The 23,498-nt window shown below is 37.2% G+C and overlaps 1 protein-coding gene across 1 annotated transcript in view; it reads left to right on the top strand.

The window, feature by feature from the left end:
• The window catches only part of COL24A1 (collagen, type XXIV, alpha 1), a 396,106-nt gene that overhangs the window by 189,262 nt on the left and 183,346 nt on the right, over window positions 1-23,498 (top strand). Inside the window, exons 22-24 of the mRNA XM_010860327.1 lie at window positions 16,729-16,782; window positions 17,986-18,030; window positions 21,091-21,144. Of these exons, the coding sequence (XP_010858629.1) occupies window positions 16,729-16,782; window positions 17,986-18,030; window positions 21,091-21,144 (153 nt within the window). The remainder of the gene's footprint in view (window positions 1-16,728; window positions 16,783-17,985; window positions 18,031-21,090; window positions 21,145-23,498) is intronic.

Raw genomic sequence — 23,498 nt, 5'->3', positions numbered from 1 at the left:
CAATCAATAAATATTTACTGACTGCCTCTTATATGACATCCATTGTGCTAGACAAGGGCTACAAAAGTGAAAAGTCCTGCTCCCTGTTTTCAAGAAACTTATAATCTAGAGGAGTATATGTAGGAAATCTTTTATAATAACCATGTAAATAGCATATAATATGTGATACTGTGTGAGTACAGGGTTAGGAGACTCAGATTGCACTTGGTAGAGAAGGTAGCACTTGAGCTGACATGATGAATGAATAGGAATTTGCAGACAAGTATGCATGCATGGCATTATATATAAGCGATGTATGGCATTCAGGAAAAGGAAACTTGTGAGAAGATGAAGGTGCAGTATTTGAAACATATTGTAATGAAAAGTTATTCACTGTTTATGTGAAGTTCAAATTAACTGGACATACTGTGTGTTATCTGGCAACACTACTGGCCACCTGTCAACTCCCCCCATATATACGCAACCGTATTTCCTCCTCCCTTTCTGTCTCCGTAGAAGAGGTATTCCTCCCCTTCCTCAGTATGCAAGTTTCATACACGTTTTGTATCAAACCCTCTCCTGGCTCCTGAATGACTTCATGCCATCAATTATCACCTTTATCCTGATCTCTACTGTGACTCAAATTTCCCCACTTTGCCCTTGAAACCATTTTCACTGCTAATGTTTTAGTTTAGGTCCTATTTATTCTTCACCAGGACTAGTGTAGTTCAGTTCAGTCACTCAGTTGTGTCCGAATCTTTGCGACCCTATGGACTGCAGCACATCAGGCTTCCCAGCTTACTCAAACTCATGTCCATCGAGTTGGTGATGCCATCCAACCAGCTCATCCTCTGTTGTCCCCTTTTCCTCCTGTCTTCAATCTTTCCCAGACTCAGGGTCTTTTCCAATGAATCAGATCTTCGCATCAGGTGGCCAAAGTATTGGAGCTTCAGCATCAGTCCTTCCAATGAATATTCAGGTCTGATCTCCTTTAGGATTGACTGGTGTGATCTCCTTGCAGTCCAAGGGACTCTCAAGAGTCTTCTCCAACAGCACAGTTCAAAAGCATCAGTTCTTCGGTGATCAGCTTTCTTTATGGTCCAGCTTTCACATCCATATGTGGCTTCTGGGAAAACCATAGCTTTGACTAGACAGACCTTTTTCAGCAAAGTAATGTCTCTAATTTTTAATATGCTGTCAAGGTTGGTCATAGCTTTTCTTCTAGAGCAAATGTCTTTTAATTTCATGGCTGCAGTCATCATCTGCAGTGATTTTGGAGCCCGAGAAAATAGTCTGTCACTGTTTCCATTGTTTCCCCATCTATTGCCATAAAGTGATGGGACCAAATGCCATGATCTTAGTTTTTTGAATGTTGAGTTTTAAGTCAGCTTTTTCACTCTCCTCTTTCATTTTCAGCAAGAGGCTCTTATATTTTAAATATAGCAGTGCATACTTGTCTGTCCCAAACTCACAATCTATGCTTCCACCACACCTTTCCCCACCGGTAACCGTAAGTTCATTCTCTAAGTTTGTGAGTCTGTTTCTGTTTTGTAAATAAGTACATTTGTATCATTTTATTAGATTCCGCATATAACTGATATCGTATGATATTTGTCTTTCTATGACTTACCTCATTTAGTATGATAGTCTTCACATCTATCCATGTTGCTGCAAATTGTGTTATCTCATTCTTTTCAGTGGCTGAGTCATATTCCACTGTATATACATACCACCTTTCCTATATTATCTGGACTTCCCTGATAGCTCAGTTGGTAAAGAATCCATGTGCAATGCAGGAGACCCTGGTTCAATTCCTGGGTCGGGAAGATCCGCTGGAGAAGGGGTAGGCCATTCACTCCAGTATTCTTGGGCTTCCCTTGTGGCTCAGCTGGTAAAGAATCTGCCCTCAATGCAGGAGACCTGGGTTCAATCACTGGGTTGGGAAGATTCCCCTGGAGAAGGGAAAGGCTATCTACTCCAGTATTCTGACCTGGAGAATTCCATAGACAGTATAGTCCATGGGATCACAGAGTTGGACATGACTGAGTGACTTTCACTCCATAGACATTTAGGTTTCTTCCATGTCCTTGCTATTTTTTTTAACTTATTTATTTTTAATTGAAGGGTAATTGCTTTACAGTATTGTGTTGATTTCTACCAAACAGCAACATGAATCAGCCATAGGTATACCCATGTCCCCTCCCACCAGAAACATGTCCTGGCTATTGTACGCTGCAGTGAACATTGGGGCACATATGTCTTTTTGAATTATGATTTTCTCCAGATATGTGCCCAGGAGTGGGATTGCTGGATCATGTAGTAGCTCTATTTTTTCTTTTTAGTTTTTTTTTTTTTTAACTTTACAATATTGTATTGGTTTTGCCAAACATTTCTTCAGGAACTGTCATACTGTTCTCCACAGTGGCTGGAACAATTTACATTACCAAACTGTGTAGAAGGATTCCCGTTTCTACACACCTTCTCCAGCATTGTTTGCAGGCTTTTTGTTGATGGTCCTTCTGACTGGTGGGAGGTGTTGTCTCATTGTAGTTTTGATTTGCATTTCTCTAATAATTAACAATATTGAGCATATTTTCATGTGTCTTGGCCATCTGTATGTCTCATTTGGTTAAATGTCTGTTTAGATCTTCTGTCCATCTTTTGATTTCGTTTTTTTTTTTTTTTATTGAGCTGCGTGTGTTGTTTGTAAATTTTGGAGGTTAATCACTTGTTGGTCTCTTTGTTTGCAAATATTTTCTCATATTCTGCGGGTTGTCTTTTGGTTTTGTTTATGGTTTCCTTTGCTTGTGTAAAAGTTTTGAATTTAATTAGGTCTCACTTGTTTATTTTTGTTTTTATTTACATTACTCTAGGAGACAAATAAAAACATATGCTACTGAAATTTATGTCAAAGAATATTCTTCCTATGTTCTAAGAGTTTTATAGTATCCAATCTTACATTTAGGTCTTTAATCCATTTTGAGTTTATTTTTTTGCATGGTGGCAAAGAATGTTCTAATTTCATTTTTTTACACATAGCTGTCCTATTTTTCCAACACCACTTATTGAAGATACTGTCTTTTCTCCGTTGGTGTGTGGGTTTATTCCTGGACTTTCTACCCTGTTATGTCAATGGATGTTTCTGTTCTTGTGACTATAGTCTGAAGTCAGGGAATGTGATTCTTCCAGCCCTGTTTTTCTTTCTCAAGACTGCTTTGACTATTCAGGGTGTTCTGTGTCTCCCTACAGATTTTAAGATTTTAGTTCTAGTTCTGTGGAAAATGCCATTGGTAATTTGATAGGGATTGCACTGAATCTGTAGACTGCCTTGACAGTATAGTCATTTTGACAATGTTGATTCTTCAAATACAAAAACATTATATTTTTCCATCTGTTTGTGTCATCTTCACTTTCAACAGCATCTTACAGTTTTTGGAGTACAGGTCTTTTGCCTCCTTACATGGGTTTATTCCTAGGTATTTTATCCTTTCTGTTGCAGTGGTAGGTGGGATTGTTTTATTAATTTTTATTTCTGATTCTCCATTGTTAAGGTATAGAAATACACAAGATTCTGTGTATTAATTTTGTATACTGCAACTTTGCCAAATTCATTGATGAGCTCTAGTAGTTTTCTGGTAGTATCTTTAGGATTTTCTGTGTAGTATTGTGTCATCCACAAACAGTGACCATTTTACTTTTTCTTTTCTAATTTAGATTCCCTTCATTTTTTCCTTCTCTAATGGCAATAGCTAGTACTTCCAAAACTAAGTTGGTTAAAAGTGGTAAGAGTGGAAATCCTTGTCTTGTTCCTGATTTTAGAGGAAATGCTTTCAGCTTCTCACAGCTGATTGTGATTTATCTGCAGTTTTGTCATATGTGGCCTTTATTATGTTGAGGGATGGTCTCTTTATGCCCACTTTCTAGAGAGGTTTTTTCAAAGCATAAATGGATGTTGAATTTTGTCAAAGGCTTTTTCTGCATCTATTGAGATGGTCATATGGTGTTGCGATTTGTTGATGTGGTGTATCATACTGATTGATTTGCACATATTGAAAGATCCTTGCACCCCTGGGATAAATCTAAGTTGATCATGGTGTATGATCCTTTTAATGTAGCACTTTTTATTTTATACATAGTGGTTTGTACCTCTTAATTCCCACTCCATCTTGCCCTCAACTCCTTAATTTAATCTTTTAAATTATGCATATCATACTAGGTGAAGAACATAGGATAACTTTGTAAATCCTCTTCAGTTTGTAAATTGTGTTTCTCATAAATTTTCATTAAGAAAAATGTCAGAACTGAAGAAAGCCAGTTGACCTCCTGAATACTATCATAATACTAATCTTTAAAACTTCCTTCCCGTTACTTTCTTCAGTTTTAAAATTACAATATTTAAAAGTGTGACAGAGACCTGAAGGCCACATATTTTAATGAATATAAATGGTTGAATTTCCAGTGAGTAGTAATTACTTTTTGCATAACTTTATCTAAATTTTTTCAATAATATGAGTTATGGCCTCATTTGCACCAACATTATGAGACTAACTGTTTTTCTACACATCACTGAATTTTAATATCTTAGATGATTTAATCAAGAGAACCAGAAAATTTTAAAAGGAGTATGATTTTATGTTTTCTAGGTTGGGAAGGGTCTGTTTTTGTCTTCTTTTTCCATCTTTCCTATTTGCCTTGAAATTGTTCTAGAAATTCTAAAATTGGAAAAATAGAGCCATACATATTGACCCTACATGATGTGTTTCTTAGGTTGTATACATTATGACATGGAAACATCTTAAAACTTTTTATTTTCATGTATATATCTTATTTGGAAAGTGAGGACAGTGTAAATTATTAAAGTTCTGTTTAGGCTATGTAAATTAGTCATCAAGAAAACTATGTGCACTCTCTTTGAAATACATGGTTATCCTATTTGCAAACAAAATGTGTTCCTTCCAGAGCAATTTGGCACAGCTCTAAAAGAAGCCTTTTATTTTCTCCTCATTTTCTGCCAGTTGAATAAAAACCTCAAACTAACATTGGAAACTTGTGTTAATTATGGTTCCATCCATTGTGGGATTTTGTGTGTATGTGTGTGTGTGTATAGTTACAAAACATACTTCAGCAAGCCTTCTTGAGAGCTTCCCAATTTGGCAACTGCTTTCATGCATTCCATAACATTAGCGAAACCACATCCCTTGCTGCTTACTGCAGAAAGTGAGTACCCAGTAAATATTCTCTGTTCTTCAGTAAACAGAGGAATGACTTATTTGTTGCCATAATGGTTTGTGTTGTTGCTTTGGCTATGGAATTAAGAGTGCTAACAACAAGCTGTTCCTGTCTGTTGTATAATATCCCTGTTTTTAGAAAAGTCCTATTTGTGAGGTTATGTTACAGAATATATGGAAATAATTTTTTACACTGAATTATTAAAGTATGTTATATGCTTACCTGTATATAGGTGAGCTAACTTGCATTCCTAAATAGTTCTCTGAGATCACAGCAACCCCACCCTGAATAGGCACATTCCAAAGTCAAGATTTTGTACATAGACTTCCTATTTTAACCATTTGATTTCCAGGCAGCATTTAGTCAGCTGAGAAGTATTTATTGAGTTTGTACAATGGGCAATGGACTTTGTTAAGCAATTACTTGAAAATAAGATGAAAACTAAAAATAAAATCTGTGACAAATCTAGACACCATATTAAAAAGCAGAGACATTACATTGTGACAAAGGTCATACAGTCAAAGCTATGGTTTTTCCAGTGATCATGTATAGATGTGAGAGTTGGACCAAAAAGAAAGCTGAGAAGCAAAGAACTGATGCTTTTGAACTGTGGTATTGGAGAAGACTCTTGAGAGTGCCTTGGACAGCAAGGAGATCCAACCAGTCCATCCTAAAGGAAATCAGTCCTGAATATTTATTGGAAGGACTGATGCTGAAGCTGAAGCTCCAGTACTTTGGCCACCTGGTGAAAAGAGCTGACTCATTGGAAAAAACCCTGATTCTGGGAAAGATTGAAGGCGGGAGGAGAAGGGCACGACAGAGGATGAGATAGTTGGATGGCATCACCGACTCGATGGACATGAGTTTGAGCAAGCACCAGGAGTTGGTGATGGACAGGGATTTTTAAGTATATAGTACAGTATTAACTGTATGCATATTTTTTGCACAGAAAATCTCTAGAATGTTTTCACCTTGCATCACTGAAACTTTGTACCCATTTAACAGCAACTCCAATTTCCACCTCCCACAAGGCCTACAACCATCATTCTTTCTGCTTCTATTAGTCTGACTGGGCTTCCCTGGTGGCTCAGACAATAAAGAATCTACTTTAGATACTTCGTATAATTAGAATTATGCAATATTTGTCTTTCTGGGACTGGCACATTTCACTTAGCATAATGTCTTCAGGGTTCGTCCATATTACGGCCTATGTCAGAATTTCACTCTTTTTGAAAGCTGCATGAAAATAGTCCCTTGTACAATTGTTTAAAAATCCACATCCTATCTATCCACTCATACATCAATGAACATTAACATTGTTCCACTTATGGGCATCAGTTGGACTGCAGCACACCAGGCATCCCTGTCCATCACCAATTTCTGGGGCTTGCTCAAACTCATGTCTGTCGAGTCGGTGATGCCATCCAACCATCTCATCCTTTATCATTCCCTTCTCCTGCCTTTAATCTTTCCCAGATTCAGGGTCTTTTCCGATGAGTCAGTTCTTCACATCTGGTGGCCAAAGTATTGGAATTTGAGCTACAGCATCAGTCCTTCCAATGAATATTCAAAACTAATTTCCTTTAGGATTCACTGGTTTGATCCCCTTGCAGTCCAAGGGACTCTCAAGAGTCTTCTCCAAAACCACAGTTCAGAAATATCAATTCTTCGGTGCTCAGCTTTCTTTATGGTCCAACTCTCACATCCATACATTACTACTGAAAAAACCTTAACTTTGACTAGACAGACCTTAGTCAGCAAAGTAATGTCTCTGCTTTATAAATGCTGTCTAGGTTTATCATGGGCTTCCCTGGTGGCTCAGACAGTAAAGCATCTGCCTGCAATATGGGAGACCCGGGTTCCATCCCTGGGTCAGGAAGATCCCCTGGAGAAGGAAATGGCAACCCACTCCAGCACTCTTGCCTGGAAAATTTCCATGGACTGAGGAGCCTGGTGGGCTACAGTCCATGGGGTCGCAAAGAGTCGGGACACGACTGAGTGACTTCACTTTCACTAGGTTTATCATAGATGTTCTTCCAAGGGACAAGTGTGTTTTAATTTAATGACTGGAGTCACCATCTGCAGTGATTTTGGAGCCCCCAAAAAATAAAGTCTGAAAAAAAAGAGTCTGTCACTGTTTCCATTGTTTCCCCATTTACCTGCCTTGAAATGATGGGACTGGATGCCATGATATTCATTTTTTGAATGTTGTCTTAAGACAACTTTTTAACTCTCCTCTTTCACTTTCATCAAGAGGCTCTTTAGTTCTTCTTCACTTTCTTCCATAAGCATGGTGTCATCTGCATATCTGAGGTTGATATTTCTCCCGGCAATCTTGATTCCAGCTTGTGCTTCATCCAGCTTGGCATTTTGCATAATGTACTCTGCATATACATTGCCCTGCTTCATTTTGTACTCCAAAGCCAAACTTGCTTGTTACTTCAGGTATCTCTTGACTTCTTACTTTTGCATTCCAGTCCCCTATAATGAAAAGGACATCTTTTTTGGGTGTTAGTTCTAGAGTCTTGTAGGTCTTCATAGAACCATTCAACTTCAGCTTCTTCAGCATTGGTGGTTGGGGCATAGTCTTAGATTACTGTGATGTTGAATGATTTGCCTTGGAAGTGAACCAAGGTCATTCTGTTGTTTTTGAGATTGTACCCAAGTCCTGCATTATGAACTTTCTTTTGTTGACCATGAGGGCTACTCCATTTCTTCTAAGGGATTTGTGCCCAATTAGTAGATATAATGGTCATCTGAATTAAATTCACCCATTCCAGTCCATTTTAGTTCCCTGCTTCCTAAAATATCGATTTTCACTCTTGCCATCTCCTATTTGTCCACTTCCAGTTTACTGTGATTCATGGACCTAACATTCCAGGTTTCTGTGTACTATTGTTCTTACAGCATCGGATTTTACTTCCATCACCAGTCACATCCACAACTGAGCATTGTTTTTACTTTGGCTCTGTCTCCTCATTATTTCTGGGTGAAAGATACTGTTCATGTGGTTCTCCAGACAAGAATACTTGCCATTGATCTATATCTCTGTTTTTTGCTCATATTAAACTGTTTTGATTATTTTAGCTTGGTAATATGTTTTAAAATCAAGAAGTGTGAGACCTTCAGCTTTGTTGCTGTTCCTCAAAGTTGTAGATATTCACAGTCCTTTTTAGTTCCATATGAATTATAGAATTTTTTTTTTCTACCTACATAAAATTCCACTGGAATCTTGCAAAGGATTGCTTTGAATCTGTTGGTTGGATGGTATGGACATTTTAAAAATGTTAAGCCTTCCAATCCATGAGTATGGAAAGTCCTTTCATTGTTTGTGTGTTTTTAAATTTCTGTCAGTAATGTTTTGTAGTGGACTCTCTTTCCATTTATTTGTGTCCTTTTAAATTTCTTTCATCAGTGTATTTTCAGTGGATAGGTCTTTGACCTTCCTAATTAAATTTATTCCTATGTGTTTTATTCTTTTTGGGTGCAATTATAAATGGGATTGTTTTATTCATTTCACTGTTTTTTGGTTTGTAATGTATAGAATTGCAGCAGATATCTGTGTATTGATTTTGCATCCTGCAACTCTACTGAATTCATCTATTAATTCTAACTTTTTTGGTGGAGTCTTTTTGAATTTATGTATATGATAATCATGCTGTGCTTAGTCACTCAGTCGTGTCTGACTCTTTGCAACCCCATGGACTGTAGCCCAACAGGCTCCTCTGTCCATGGAAATTCTCCAGACAGGAATACTGGAATGTTACCATGCCCTCCTCCAGGGGATCTTCCCAACCCAGGGATCAAACCCAGGTTTCCTGCATTGCAGGCAGATTCTTTACCATCTGAGCCACCAGAGCAGCCCTATTATCTGCAAACAGTGACAGTTTTACTTTTTCATTTCTAATTTGGATGCCTTTTATTTATTTCTGTTTTTTGGCTAATTGCTGTGGCTCAGACTTTCAATTCTATGTTGGTTAGAAGTGGCAGAAGTGGGCATCTTTAACTGTTTCTAATCTTAGAAAAAACATCTTTCAGCTTTTCACTGTTGCTTATGACGGTAGCTGTATATTTGTCATATATGGACTTTTATGTTGAGGCACATTCTCTCTATACTCACTTATTGTTTCTTTTTTTTTAATCATAAGTGGATTTTAATTTTGTCAAATGCTTTTTTACATCTATTGAGATCATGTGAGTTTTATGTTTCATTTTGTTAATGTGGCTTATCACCTTGATTGATATCATGCAGAAATGTTGAATCATCCTTATATCCCATCTGATCTTTGTGTATGATACTTTAATGTGCTTTAAAAAAAAAAAAATTACAACACTGTGCTTTAGGGAGGCTGTGTCTATGTGTACCCACTTGTGTTATAAAGGTGTAAGGAAATTTCAAAAATGGTGCTCATCAGCACCTCAGTCCCAAAGTCCCAACTCATACCTGCCTCACTAGCAGTCACTTTAAGATTAGTAAATCAGTCTCCTTCACACATGGTCCAGGCACTTCTCTAACTACTGCTTTTGCAGTGAGTCCCAGAAAGTGTGAGACCATGCATGAGTCCTTCAAAAGGAGTATATAAGATTCCATAGCCCCCAGTTCCCTTGGATTAAACCCCATTGAGTTTTGAAAGCCAGATTTTGGGGACCCTTATTTTTTTAGTGCAGCTATTGAGGTTTGGCATAAACGCCTTGTATCTCAGGGAGTAGCTCCAAACCCATGAGATCCCTCCCTTAAGGAGGTTGTTTATTGGAGGTGAATTTTTTGATGAAACCACATGTCTACCTCTCCTACTTATCTCAGTGAGGCTTTTTGTATCCTTTGTTGTGGGGGAGCTGTGTAGCTAGTTCTTTTTCAGTGGTAATTGTTCTATATGTAGTTGATTTGGTATGTCCAGGGAAGGTGGTGCCATCTTGGACTACTCCACAATTTCTAGTTTTTTCAAGGACTTTCACATCTATTTTCATTAAAGATATTGGCCACTAATTTTATGTTCTAGTAGTATCTTTATTTGGTTTGGTATCAGGGTAAAGCTGGCCTCATAAAATGACTTTGAAAATATTCCCTCTTCAACTTTTCTGGAAGAGTTTCAGAAGGATTTACATTAATTCTTTTTTAAATATTTGGTAGACTTCTCCAGGGAAACCATCCTAGGTTTTTTTATTTCCTGGGAGGTTTTGATTAATGATTCAGTCTCCTTGCTAGTTATAGTTATGTTCGGGTTTTCTTTCTTCATGATTCAGTTTTGGTAGGTTGTGTATTTCTAGGAATTTTACCTGTTTCTTCTAGGTTATCCAATTTGTTACTGGTATTAGTCTCTTGTGATCCTTTTTATTTGTCACGTAGTCAGTGATGCAGAGTAGATAATTTTTTGGAATTCCCTTGCTTTTTCTATGATCCAACTTATGTCGGCAATTTGATCTTGATTCCTCTGCTTTTTAAAAATTCAGTTGGTACATCTGAAAGTTCTTAGTTCACATACTATTGAAGCCTGGCTTGGAGAATTTTGAGCATTACTTTGCTATCATGTGAGATGAGTGCAATTGTGTGGTAGTTTGAACATTCTTTGGCGTTGACTTTCTTTGGGGTTGGAATGAAAACTGACCTTTTCCAGTCCTATGGATATTGCCGCCCTTTCCAAATTTGTTGGCATATTGAGTGCAGCACTTTCACAGCATCATCTTTTAGCATTTGAAATAGCTCAGGGAATTCCATCACCTCCACTAACTTTGTTCATAGTAATGCTTCCTAAGGCCCACTTGAGTGCATACTCCAGGATGTCTGGTTCTAGGCACACCATCATGATTATCTGGGTCATTAACACCTTTTTCATGTAGTTCTCTGTGTATTCTTGCCACTTCTTCTTAATCTCTTCTGCTTCTGTTGGGCCTTGTTGATTCTGTCCTTTATTGTCCTTTACCTTTGCATGAAAATATGCAGTTTGCATGAAGAGATTGCTAGTCTTTCCCATTGTAATGTTTTCCTCTATTTCTTTGCATTGTTCACTTAAGATTTTTTTTATCTCTTCTTGCTGTTCTCTGGAACTCTGCATTCAGTTGTATATATTCTTCCTTTCTCCTTTGCGTTTTGCTTCTCTTCTTTTCTCACCTGTCTGTAAGGCCTCCTCAGATATCCACTTTGCATCCTTCCATTCCTTTTTCTTGAGGATGGTTTTGGTCACCACTATCTGTGTACCCAAATGTTACAAATCTCTCTCCATAGTTCTTCAAGGCACTCCATCTACCAGATCTAATCCCTTGAATCTATTTGTCACCTCCATTATATAAGGGATTTGATTTAGGTCATACCTGAATGTAGTCATGTAGTCATGTATGAATATGAGAGTTGGACCATAAAGAAGACAGAGCACCAAAGAATTGATGCTTTTGTACTGTGGTGCTAGAAAAGACTCTTAAGAGTCCCTTGGACAGCAAGGAGATCAAACCAGACAATTCTAAAGGAAATCAACCCTGAATACTCTTTGGAAGGACTGATGCTGAAGCTGAAGCTCTAATACTTTGGCCATCTGATGGAAAGAGCTGACTTATTGGAAAAGCCCCTGTTGCTGGGGAATATTGAAGGCAGAAGAAGAAAGGGCAACAGAGGATGAGATGGGTGGATGATATGACTGATTCAGTGGACAGGAACTTGGAAAACCTCTGGGAGATGTTAAGGGGATGGGGAGGCCTGGTGTGCTGCTGTCCATGTGGTTGCAGAGAGTTGCACATGACTTGGTGACTGAGCAACAACAACAGCAATACCTGAATTGCCTAGTGGTTTTCCCTTCTTTCTTCAATTTAAGCTTTAATTTTGCAATGAGGAGCTGATGATCTGAGCCACAGTCACAGTCAGCTCCAGGTCTTGCTTTTGGTGAATGAATAGAGCTTCTCCATCTTCGGATGCCAAGAATATAGTCGATCTGATTTTGGTATTGACCATCTGGTGATGTCCATATGTGGAGTTGCCTTTTAGTATTGGAAGAGAGAGTTTGCTATGACCAGCGTGTTCTCTTGGCAAAACTCTGTTAGCCTTTGCCCTGCTTCATTGTGCACTCCAAGGCCAAACTTGCTTGTCACTCCTGGTATCTCTTGACTTCCTACCTTTGCATTCCAGTCCCCTATAATGAAAAGGACATCTTTTTTTGGTGTTAGTTCTAGAAGATCTGGTAGGTCTTCATAGAACCATTCAGCTTCTTCAGCATTAGTGGTTAGGGTATAGTCTTGGAATACTATGATGTCACATGATTTGCCTTGGAAGTGAAACGAGATCATTCTGTTCTTTTTGAGGTTGCACCCAAGTCCTGCATTATGAACTTTCTTTTGTTGACCATGAGGGCTATTCCATTTCTTCTAAAGGATTCTTGCCCACCATAGTAGATATAATGGTCATCTGAATTAAATTTGCCCATTCCTGTCCATTTTAGTTGACAGATTCTTAAGATGTTGTTCACTCTTGCCATCTCCTGTTTGACCTTATCCAATTTACCTTGATTCATAGATCTAACACTCCAGGTTCCTATGCGATACTGTTCTTTACAGAATGGGACTTTACTTTCACTACCAGACACATCCACATCTTAGTGTTATTTACACTTTGGCTCAGCCTCTTCATTCTTTCTGGAACTATTTCTCCTGTCTTCCCTAGTAGCATATTGGACACCTATCCACCTGGGGAGGGCGGGGTCTCATCTTCCAGTGTTATATCTCTTTTCCTTTTCATTCTGTTTGTGGGTTTCTCCAGGCAAAAATGCTGAAGTAGTTTGCCATTCTTTCCTCCAGTACACCACGTTTTGTCAGAACTCTTCACCATGACCCATCTGTCTTGGGTGGCTCTGCACGGCATGCCTCGTACCTTCATTGAGTTATTCAAGGCTGTGATCCATGTGATTATCACATGGTTATTGGTTAGCTTTCTGTTCTGGAGACTGTGGGATTATAGTTTTTGCTTCTTCTGTCTGCCCTCTGATGAATGAGAATAAGAGGCTTATGCAAGCTTTCTGATTGGAGAGACTGGCTGTGAGGAAAACTGGGTCTTCCTCTGGTGGGCAGGGCATGCTCTGTAAATCTTTAATCCAATTGTCTACTAATGGGTGAGGCTTTGTTCCCTCCCTGTCACCATCTATGTTTAGACTCATAATATTTATTTTGCTTGTTTTAGAAATTAATATAAATGAAATCATACTACATACATACTTCAGTTACTTTCTTCTTTCAGTCTTATCTTTTCAGCTTATTCTAAGTTGATTAATATTATTTATAGCATGTTCATTTTCACTATATAGTAACTCACTAAATAGATATACTATACTTTTTTAATTGATAGAAATATTGATACGTTTTCTGGCAGATATCTTTTAGGTTTCATAAATCTTTCATGTATGTTTATAAACACTTGTAAACTCGAATTTGGGGTTCCCATTTTCTATGTATGGCCATTAGATCGTGAAGGACAGGGAAGCCTGGCCTGCTGCCACCCATGGGGTCACAAAGAGTCCAACATGACTGAGTGACTGAACAACAACATTAGATCGTGTTTATTAATTTTTCAATTTAAGTCTTTTCTGTTTCTACTGATTTTTATCAGCTTGACCTACTAATTTCTGGAAGAGACCTGTTAAAATTTCCCTAATGTCTTTCTCAGTTTTAACGTATATATTTAGAAGTTGTGTTCCTCAATGCATAAATATCTTCTGGTTTTTCCCTTCCTAATGAACATAGCCTTTGATCATTATTGAATGACCCTCTTAATGCTAATAATCTGTTTTACCCTAAAATCTGTTAGCTCTAGAGTTCGAAGTGTTAGTCATTCAGCTATGTCTGACTCTTTGTGACCCCATGGACTATAGCCCACCAGGCACCTCTGTCCAAGGAATTCTTCAGCAAGAATACTATTATGGGTTACCATTTCCTTTTCCAGGGGATCTTCCCAACCCAGGGATGAACCCCTGTCTCTTGCATTGCAGACAGATTCTTTACCATCTGAGCCACCTACTTCAGCTATTTTATGGCTGGTAAATTGCTTTGCATATATACTCCTATTTTTTAAATTTAATTTTCCTTATTTTTATGTTTTAGAGGTGTTTCTTATAAACAGCCTGTAACTAGTTGTTCCCCTTTAATTCAACTTTTATTCCTTTAAGATTATAAATTAATCTTGGAAGGGGAAGGAAAAAGGAACCTGGGCTTATTTGCCTCCCTGAAAGGGTTTTTTGGGAGGTTTTAATCAGGGGGTGCCACTTTCACAGGCTAAATAGCTACAGTGAGAGAATAGCAAAATCGAGTTCTCTTGGATCACTTAGCCCCTCTTCTGGGTTTGGAGCTGTTTTTTGAATATATCCTCCAATGTAAAATGTATCGTCATCAGTGCCTTTTGAGACCCCACATTGTTGGTAAGTTTTTGGTGTGAACTTATTTTTAGATACATGTTTTTATTAAGCTATCGTAATTCAATACAAAGTTATTTGCACATCCTAAAAAATTTATGATCCTCCCAGAAAAGTTTTTGCATAATACAAAGTTATTTGCACATCCTAAAAAATTTATGATCCTCCCAGAAAAGTTTTTGCTCCTTCATCTAAGTCCCCTTTTCCACTTTGCTAATACTTCTATTCCATTACAACTCTTACTCTAGTTTTTATTTTAAATTGCCTTCTCCCATAGTAAATTATTAATTCATTGAGAATAAAGACTCTATATTATTCATATTTGTATAATTCAGGACTACTATTGTGCTTTTTTTTGGACCTTACACATAATAGAAAATTAACAAAATGTCTGTTGAAAAAATGAACATATGAATAAATAACTAAACATTAGCTATCCTGTGGTGGAATTTAAATATCACAACATTCTGACCTTTAGTCTGCACATTAAAACCTTAGAGTTCTAGAAGACCATTTTAGATATTAAGAGTTAGAAATCACAGTATCAGTCAGGATTCTTTGATTGTAAATAGTGAAAACTCAACTAAAATATGATTGTATATGAGAAATATAGGAATTCAAACACAACTATACCCAGACCCCCAAAGATATCCTTAGAACCCAATCACTTCATTTATTCATTGGTTTCATTCTCAGATTCTCTCCCCTTCTTGGTTTCCTTCTGTTTAGGTTTACATCATCCTTAATGCTATTTTGTCTTCCCAGTTGTTCCACTGTAAGCCAAAAATTTCTTTAGTTGGACTAACTTGGGTTTCTGGCTCATTACTGAACCAACCACTGTTTCTAGGCATGTGGATTATGCTGATTTAGGTCCTTGTCACATATCCATCCTTAAATTTAGTCAAGGGTATAGACACCTCCCCTCAAACTACATGAGGAAAGACTGCTTCATTAAGCAAAATTTTGCCTGAAAAAAAATATGAATATATAGAGCAGTATACATTCATTTCAATAATCCATCTCTTCCTATTAAAAATAAGAAAGCTGAGCAAAACAGCTAGGTTATTGCCTAAACTCATGCAGTTTCTTAGATAGTGCTTATGTACAAAATGAGTTTGTGATAATGTATTACAGACTTTTAAGCTTGAACAGTTTTTCATTTTTTGATTGTGTTTAGAACATAGCAATTATAAACCAAGATATATCATGAAGGAAGATTCTCATGCAGTCAATCATGATGAGATTCTCATCTCATCACTCTGCTCCATTCCAAACCAAAAATGAGTCATGTTGGTAGATCTACTATTTGGCATAGTTATTTGTTACAGCTAAAAATTAAATTAAACCTTTAATGGTTATAAGCTTACTAAAAGCAATAATACAAAATGTAGCTTTTAAAAAAGAGTTACTTAAAGATCTGGCTCATTGCCTAGTTAGAGGAACAGAACAAAACAAGAAAAATGTTGCCATGTTAAATAAGTGATATATAATATTTGCTGAAATAGGAAGATTTATGTTTCAGTTACTGGATGAATTGTTATTCAAAGAGCATTTGACTTTTAACAGCATGCATTTAGATGAACAAAAGATGTATTTTAATCTTAAAATTCATGACTGTATTCAGATAGTTAATTCTTCTGCAAATTGTCCTCTCTTTTTTACTAGCTTGTATCAAGAAAGGAAGTAAGTTGAAGAACATTTCATATGAATAATGTGCTCCAGACTTTGCTAGTCTCTAAACAGATGTTAAAACACTATATATCTTCTCCATCTGTTTTCAGACTTTGTGGACACTCTATTATCCATCAGTATTTACTGTACTAGTATCAGATTAACAATTGGGCCTATTGCTTTAATTCTAGCACATTTTATGAAAAATGGTCCAGTTGAAGAGTGACATACTGAGCAGATTATACGAATATTAACATATTGTTTAAAAATAAGTTTATCATATGTTTTCCAAGTTTCTGGATGACATGCAGTTTTTTTTGCTTATCTAGCCTCTAAATCGTTTTGATAATTTCCCAATGAGAAATGAATGGTATCAAATATTATTGCACATCTGAGACTAATGCCTAATGAAAAAGTATTAACAGAGCTAAAAATGTTACTTTGTGTCCTTGTATTGCTTTTACAGGGATTCATTGGAAACAGAGGGCCTTCTGGACCTCCTGGTCTCAAAGGAACTCAGGTATGGAGAAAATAAATATCCAGTCAGAAATTCTTTAAATTCAGATTTTTCTTTTTTATTTTTTATGGGACTTTAGTTTTGGCTCAAAGAAAACTGCATTAGGTGGACAGTTTTTTACCATTGAGGATTTCAAGTTACCGTTTTGTATTGGCAGTTATGGGATGGAATTTGGAATCATTTTAATGTTCTGAATTCACTAAGTGATTTATGAAGTGGTCTCTACAAAATGGCTGAAGAATCTGAGCCCATAATCTCCCTCATATGTACTAGAATTTATATTTACCATTTGTGTCTATTTTATATTTCTAACCCATAAATTATTTTTAATTGAATTATGGACTGACTAAAATGTTTTTAAATAAATAAGATATATGATTTAAGAGGTCTGCAAGTGTTCAGATGTGGTAAATATGAACTGTTTATTTAAAGGTAAAAAAATCAGTATGTTTAGCAAATATGTTAAATAGAATCAATACATTTATTATTTTAATTTTCTTAGAATATAAAGTATAAAAATTATTTTTGTATGTTTCTCTGTTTTGTCTACCCATACAATATTTAATCCTTAGAAGAATGCACAAAATTTTATATTTTATGACATTATAGCTGATTTGATCTCAAAAATGTTTGATCTGCAAATTAGATAAAAGGAAACTCTAAACATTGAGCTCCATTTGTGTAGGATCTGATATATCTTTATCTCTAAGGCTTAAGAAAGAACTGTGACTCAAAAACGTTTGTTGAATAATTAAGAATCAGAATGTGCCAAGAGCAAACATTCTGTACCAATAATTTTTTAATAAAAACAATTTGTACTGAAATCTATCTATTTATGTCAGAGATATAGAGTCCAAGAAAGTCAACTCTGTCCTTATTTCACAATCTCAGTGATTCCTAATGCTGATTTTTCTAATGCCCTAATCACTTTCACTCTTATCTACTCTCAATTTTCTATGTTTATCTTATATCATCTACCAATTTAAAAATAATCCAAAAGTACATATCCTTCTTAATGTGATATGGGGTTGTCAGACAAAAAAATTAAATGTTATGGGGTGACATAGTTCTAAAATATAAGAAAATCACAGTATTATTTTTATTACATTTCAGAAAGAGCTTTAGACTTCAGAATAAATGGAATAAGGGTTTATATTTTTAAATACTCATCTCATGAGGTATGAAATGTTCTGATCTTTGTTTAAGGGAGAAGAAGGACCAACTGGATCCTTTGGAGAACTGGGGCCAAGAGTAGGTACCACATAAATAGTTTTCGAAGAATGCTTCTCTTAAAACAATGGTTTTGTGTTTTTAAATAACACCAAAGTTTAAGTTTATAGCAAAGGGCAAAGATTAAAACAAACTATAGTGGTTTATTGAAGTGGTCTCCATGGTCTATAGCCATACAACCCCCTCAAATAAAATAGTATTGTAACTAAAATTTTCCAAGGATATTTTAAATTATATTATGCTTACTACATATTTGTCTATGGGGTTGCACAGAGTCGGACACGACTGAAGTGACTTAGCAGTAGCAGCAACTACATGTTTGTGACACCATGGACTAGAGCCCATCAGGCTCCTCTGTCCATGGGATTTCCCTGGCAAGAATATTGGAGTGGGTTGCTGTTTTCTTCTCCAGGGATCTTCCTAACCCAGGGATTGAGCCCCAGTCTCCTACATTGCAGTATTCTTTGCCAACTGAGCTACCAGGGAAGCCCTACAACTAAAAATTTCCAGGGATATTTTAAATGATATTACACCTACTATATATTTACTTATTCCTTCAATTCATCCAGTCTTATGGTCTTAGTAATTTGTACAAGTTATTTATCAAGTTTCTCAAAATGTCATACGAACCTAAATACATTAACTATTTAGTAATACTTTGGAAATTTCTGTTTTCTGAGTTTGTTAGTAAATTTATGGAAGGCAAATAAGATATTTTCTGGCCAACTATTTTTTCAGATAATATTGTGTGGTAATATATGAATTACTTGTTTTCATGTTCTAAAAATGAATTTTTTAAGAATTTGGGGATACATGATGAAAGTGTACAGTATCATAAAATAAAGTGTGTACAACACATATATTTTAAGAGTCATTATTAGTCTCACAGGAAATACCTCTCATTTTTTTCTTGAGAACATCATAATGTATGATGTTCATCATTGGTTGAGATATAATGATCTCCTTAATCAAATCTTGTGTAATCAGACATCAGTTATTTGATATTAGAAACCACTTCCTATAGATTACTCCAGGATATTGATTTTCTCTCCTCCAAGGATCTTATCCTCTACTCTCTTCAGCTACTTACTGCTATGGACAAAGCCTTGACCTTATCATTACCAGTTACAGAAACCTCTTAATTTTTAATTTTAAACTTTTCATTCCCCAACCATCACCTCCTTTCTTTTGTTGCATTCTCTCTTGTAACCCAATCCAACAGTCCCAATAGAAATTTCAGTTCATTGATTCTAGTGATATTCCATACTCCTTATCTCCCTCATGACCACGCATCTCTTCTAAATTTTAGGGTGCCCTACGGATTGACTTGTAGACTTCTCTTTTCTTTCTACACTTACTGCCTGGATGAACTGGTCCATTCTTATGGATTTAAATGCCATCAAATGCTAATGATTTCCAAAATTGTATGTTTAGATCAGAACCTTCTACCCCTTAACTCTGTGCTTGTATTAACTACCACAAGATCCCTCCCCTTAGAGGTCTAAGAAAACTATCAAACGGAAATGTCCAAAATTGAGCCTTCAATTTACCCTTCAAACTTGTTCTCCCACAGTCTACCTCATTTCATTTGTCCTTTACGCAGATTAAAAATGAATGAACTCTTTCTTAAATTCATTCTTGACTCTTTCTCTCACATTCTGCACACGACCTGTCCACAATTCCTGGAAACTCTACTTTCAAACTATATACAGAATCTTACCACTTTCCACAGCCTCCTCTGATGTTATTTTAGGCACTAAGTCGGGTAGACTCTTTTGCAACCCAATGGAATGTAGCCCACCAGTCTCCTCTGTTCAAGGAATTTCCTATGTAGGAATACTGGAGTGGGTTGCTATTTTCTTCTCCAGGGAATATTCCCAACTCAGGGATCAAACCTGCGTCTCCTGCGTTGGGAGGTGGATTCTTTACCACTGAGCCAGCCGCGAGGGAAGCCCACCTCCTCCATTACCGTCCTGCTCATGCCACTGTCATATCTCACATGGATTATTGCAGATGACGCCTCTTTGGACTCCCCGCTTCTGCTCTGACATCAGAGTGGTCCTGTGAAGACACAGATCCTGGCACTTCTCAAGCTTGCTAAGGCTTCCTGTCTTGCTTAGTTAAAACCAAAGCCCTTACTATAATCTACCAGGCCCTCTGACCTGGCTTCCTCTCCCCATTCCCTTTTCATCCCTCATCTTCTTACTGATCTCCTCTCTCCTGCGCTCCAGCTACATTCTTGCCTCAGGGCCTTTACACTGCTCTTTGCCTCTGCTTAGAATGTTCTTCCCCCAAGTATCCATATAACTTTCCCTTTTAAAAAGTCTTTACTCTATTGCCACCTTCTCATTGAGGTCTTTTTTGTTAGTCTTACCAAAATTTTAAAGAAACTCCCACAACAGTTTATATCTCCTGTCCTGCTTAATTTGATGTTCTTCAAATTTGCCACTACCTAGTATACCATGTACTTTACTTATTTTTTTAAAATTATGTCATCCTCCATAGAATGTAAGCTCTATAAAAGTGAGTGAAAGTGAAAGCCACTCAGTCTTGTCCCACTCTTTGTGACTCCATGGACTATACAGTCCATGGAATTCTCCAGGCCAGAATACTGGAGTGGGTAGCCTTTCCCTTCTCCAGTGATCTTCCCAATCAGGAATTGATATTCCCAATGGGATTGAATCAGGTCTCCCATATTGTGGGCAGATTCTTTACCAGCTGAGCCCCCAAGGAAGCCCAGGAATACTGGAGTGGGTAGCCTATCCCTTCTCCAGTGGATCTTCCTGACCCAGGAATCAAACTGGGGTCTCCTGCATTGCAGGCAGATTCTTTACCAACTGAGCTATCAGGGAAGCCCTAAAGGCAAGTATGTTTACTGCGTTCCTCAATCCTCAGTTCCTAGAACTGTGCATGGCAAGTAGACAGACAAGGTAGAAAGAATGGCTAAGTTTGATAAAATGCATTTATCAACTAATTTTGAAGTGTTTCATCTCATAGGATAGTCTGAATTTCATAAATTAGCAAACTTTCTGAAAGAAGAAGGATTAAACATATCTTTTTTTTTTCCTGTTCCCTTCTAAGGGAAAACCAGGTCCAAAGGGGTATGCCGGTGAACCAGGACCAGAAGGCTTGAAGGTAAAGCAACTGATTTTCTTACCAGTTACATAGTATAATTTATGAAAAGATAAATTTATGACTTTCAGAACAATATAAAATGAACACATATCAAAGATTTTATTCAATTCCCTTAATTGAGGGAACCAGTTGTATGTTAAAGCTGGTTCAAATAGCATTTGAAATACTGTATGTCTTTATATCTTTATCTGTATCTAGATATATGTCTGTAAATATCTATGACTATGTCTGTAATTAGGTATGCATTTTAATAAAGAAATATTAAGATTTGTGGTTATATATAGGACAATAACGGGCTTCCTCAGTGGCCCAGTGGTAAAGAATCCATCTGCAAGGCAGGAGGAGCAGGAGATGCAGATTCTGTCCCTGGGTAGGGAAGATCCCCTGGAGGAGAGCATGACAACCCACTCAAGTATTCTTGCCGAAGAATCCCATGGACAGAGGATTCTGGCAGGCTACAGTCCACAGGGTCACAAAGAGTTGGACATGACTGAAGCGACTTAGCATGCACGCACATAGGATAGTAAACTATGACTTTAGGGGCTGTCTGTTCCACTGGTAGAAATCTACAAGTTAAAAATCTATAATGTTTAAATCTACATTTAAAAAATGTGTCTGTGTATCATCACTAAGTCTGGGTCCTCTAACTAAAAATATACAGTGAGTCTAAGTACATACTCTGGATCATCATTCGGTATTTTTAAGATTTTATGACATTTAAAAAATGTACTACCAACCAACTTTTTTGCTTTGTGTTGAAGTTTTATGTGATTTTTAGTAACACCAACAAATATAAAGTAATGCAGTGTTTTTTTATGTATAGCATTAAGTAAGATCTGAAAGAAACTAACTTACGAGAACTGGTGATCAGTACAAATTTAAAATTTAATGAAAAATTGAATTGTATCACAAATTTATTGCTTAATTTCTTAAATCTGGAGTTCAGAGCTCATTATTTATATTAAATATATTATTTATATTAAACTCATTTTTATTATACTGGAGATTAAGGGAAAAACACTCTTTGTTTTTAATAGTAATATTATTATTAAGGCCAATAATAAATATGAGCTAAAATATTTTATAATGTGTTGGCATGTCTGGGAGTATCTGTACCTGACTCTCAAGTTACATAGAAAAACTCCCAGAAAATAGATGCATGGTATTTATAAATAGAAGTCTTAATTCTCTTTTACTGTAATTAATCCCTGTACTACCAAGCAACTAGAAAATTCACCATGAGCTACCATCCAGTCAAACTGGCAGGAAACTAATCTCAGTCATTACTGACATCCTGCCTCCCCCCTAGAGTTACATCAGCATCTGGGTGGCATCCGTGTTACCTAGGAAGTGAAGGAAGTTCTTTACTGTTCAATCTTCATACTTGTCCCTGAAATTTCTTCTTTGGAATATCATATAGCTATTTCCTAGACCTGGCATTCCCTTGGGGGAACCTGGAACTCTGGGGGAGAACTTTGGAGATTGTTAAGAGCCACCACCTTTCACAGAACCCTAGGATCTCTGTTCTCTGAATAGACCTGGAGGAATTATTCCTCTCTCTCTTTGCATCCTCAAAGACAACTCACCTCCTACATTCAGGCTGTCTGAAAACTCAAGCAGGAATGTAGGTAATCTGCAAGCAACTTTTGCTTTCTGCCTATTAACATAGACCTCCCTTAAGATTATGTTTCACAAAGGGTTCATCTCCCTAATTGGAATTTGAGAGGACCATTAAGTAGGAGAAGTTTTTAAAAAAATTATATCTATATATGCATGCTATGCTATGCTATGCTAAGTCACTTCAGTCGTGTCTGACTCTGTGCGACCCCATAGACGGCAGCCCACCAGGCTCCCCTGTCCCTGGGATTCTCCAGGCAAGAACACTGGAGTGGGTTGCCATTTCCTTCTCCGATTCGTGAAAGTGAAGTTGCTCAGTCGTGTCCGACTCCTAGCAACCCCACGGACTGCAGCCTACCAGGCTCCTCCATCCATGGGTTTCTCCAGGCAAAAGTACTGGAGTGGGGTGCCATTGCCTTCTCCGTCTATATGTGCATACACATATACATACATACATATATATTGTATATGCTATGCTATGCTATGCTAAGTCACTTCAGTCGTGTCTGACTCTGTGTGACCCAATAGACGGCAGCCCACCAGGCTCCCCTGTCCCTGGGATTCTCCAGGCAAGAACACTGGAGTGGGTTGCCATCTCCTTCTCCAATGCATGAAAGTGAAAAGTGAAAGCGAAGTCGCTCAGTCGTGTCCGACTCCTAGCAACCCCACGGACTGCAGCCTACCAGGCTCCTCCATCCATGGGTTTCTCCAGGCAAAAGTACTGGAGTGGGGTGCCA

Source organism: Bison bison, unplaced genomic scaffold, assembly GCF_000754665.1.
Source record: "Bison bison bison isolate TAMUID 2011002044 unplaced genomic scaffold, Bison_UMD1.0 scf7180017864466, whole genome shotgun sequence".
NCBI lineage: Eukaryota > Metazoa > Chordata > Mammalia > Artiodactyla > Bovidae > Bison > Bison bison.
The sequence above is the reverse complement of the archived record's forward strand: the minus strand, read 5'-3'. Positions and strand labels throughout refer to the sequence as shown.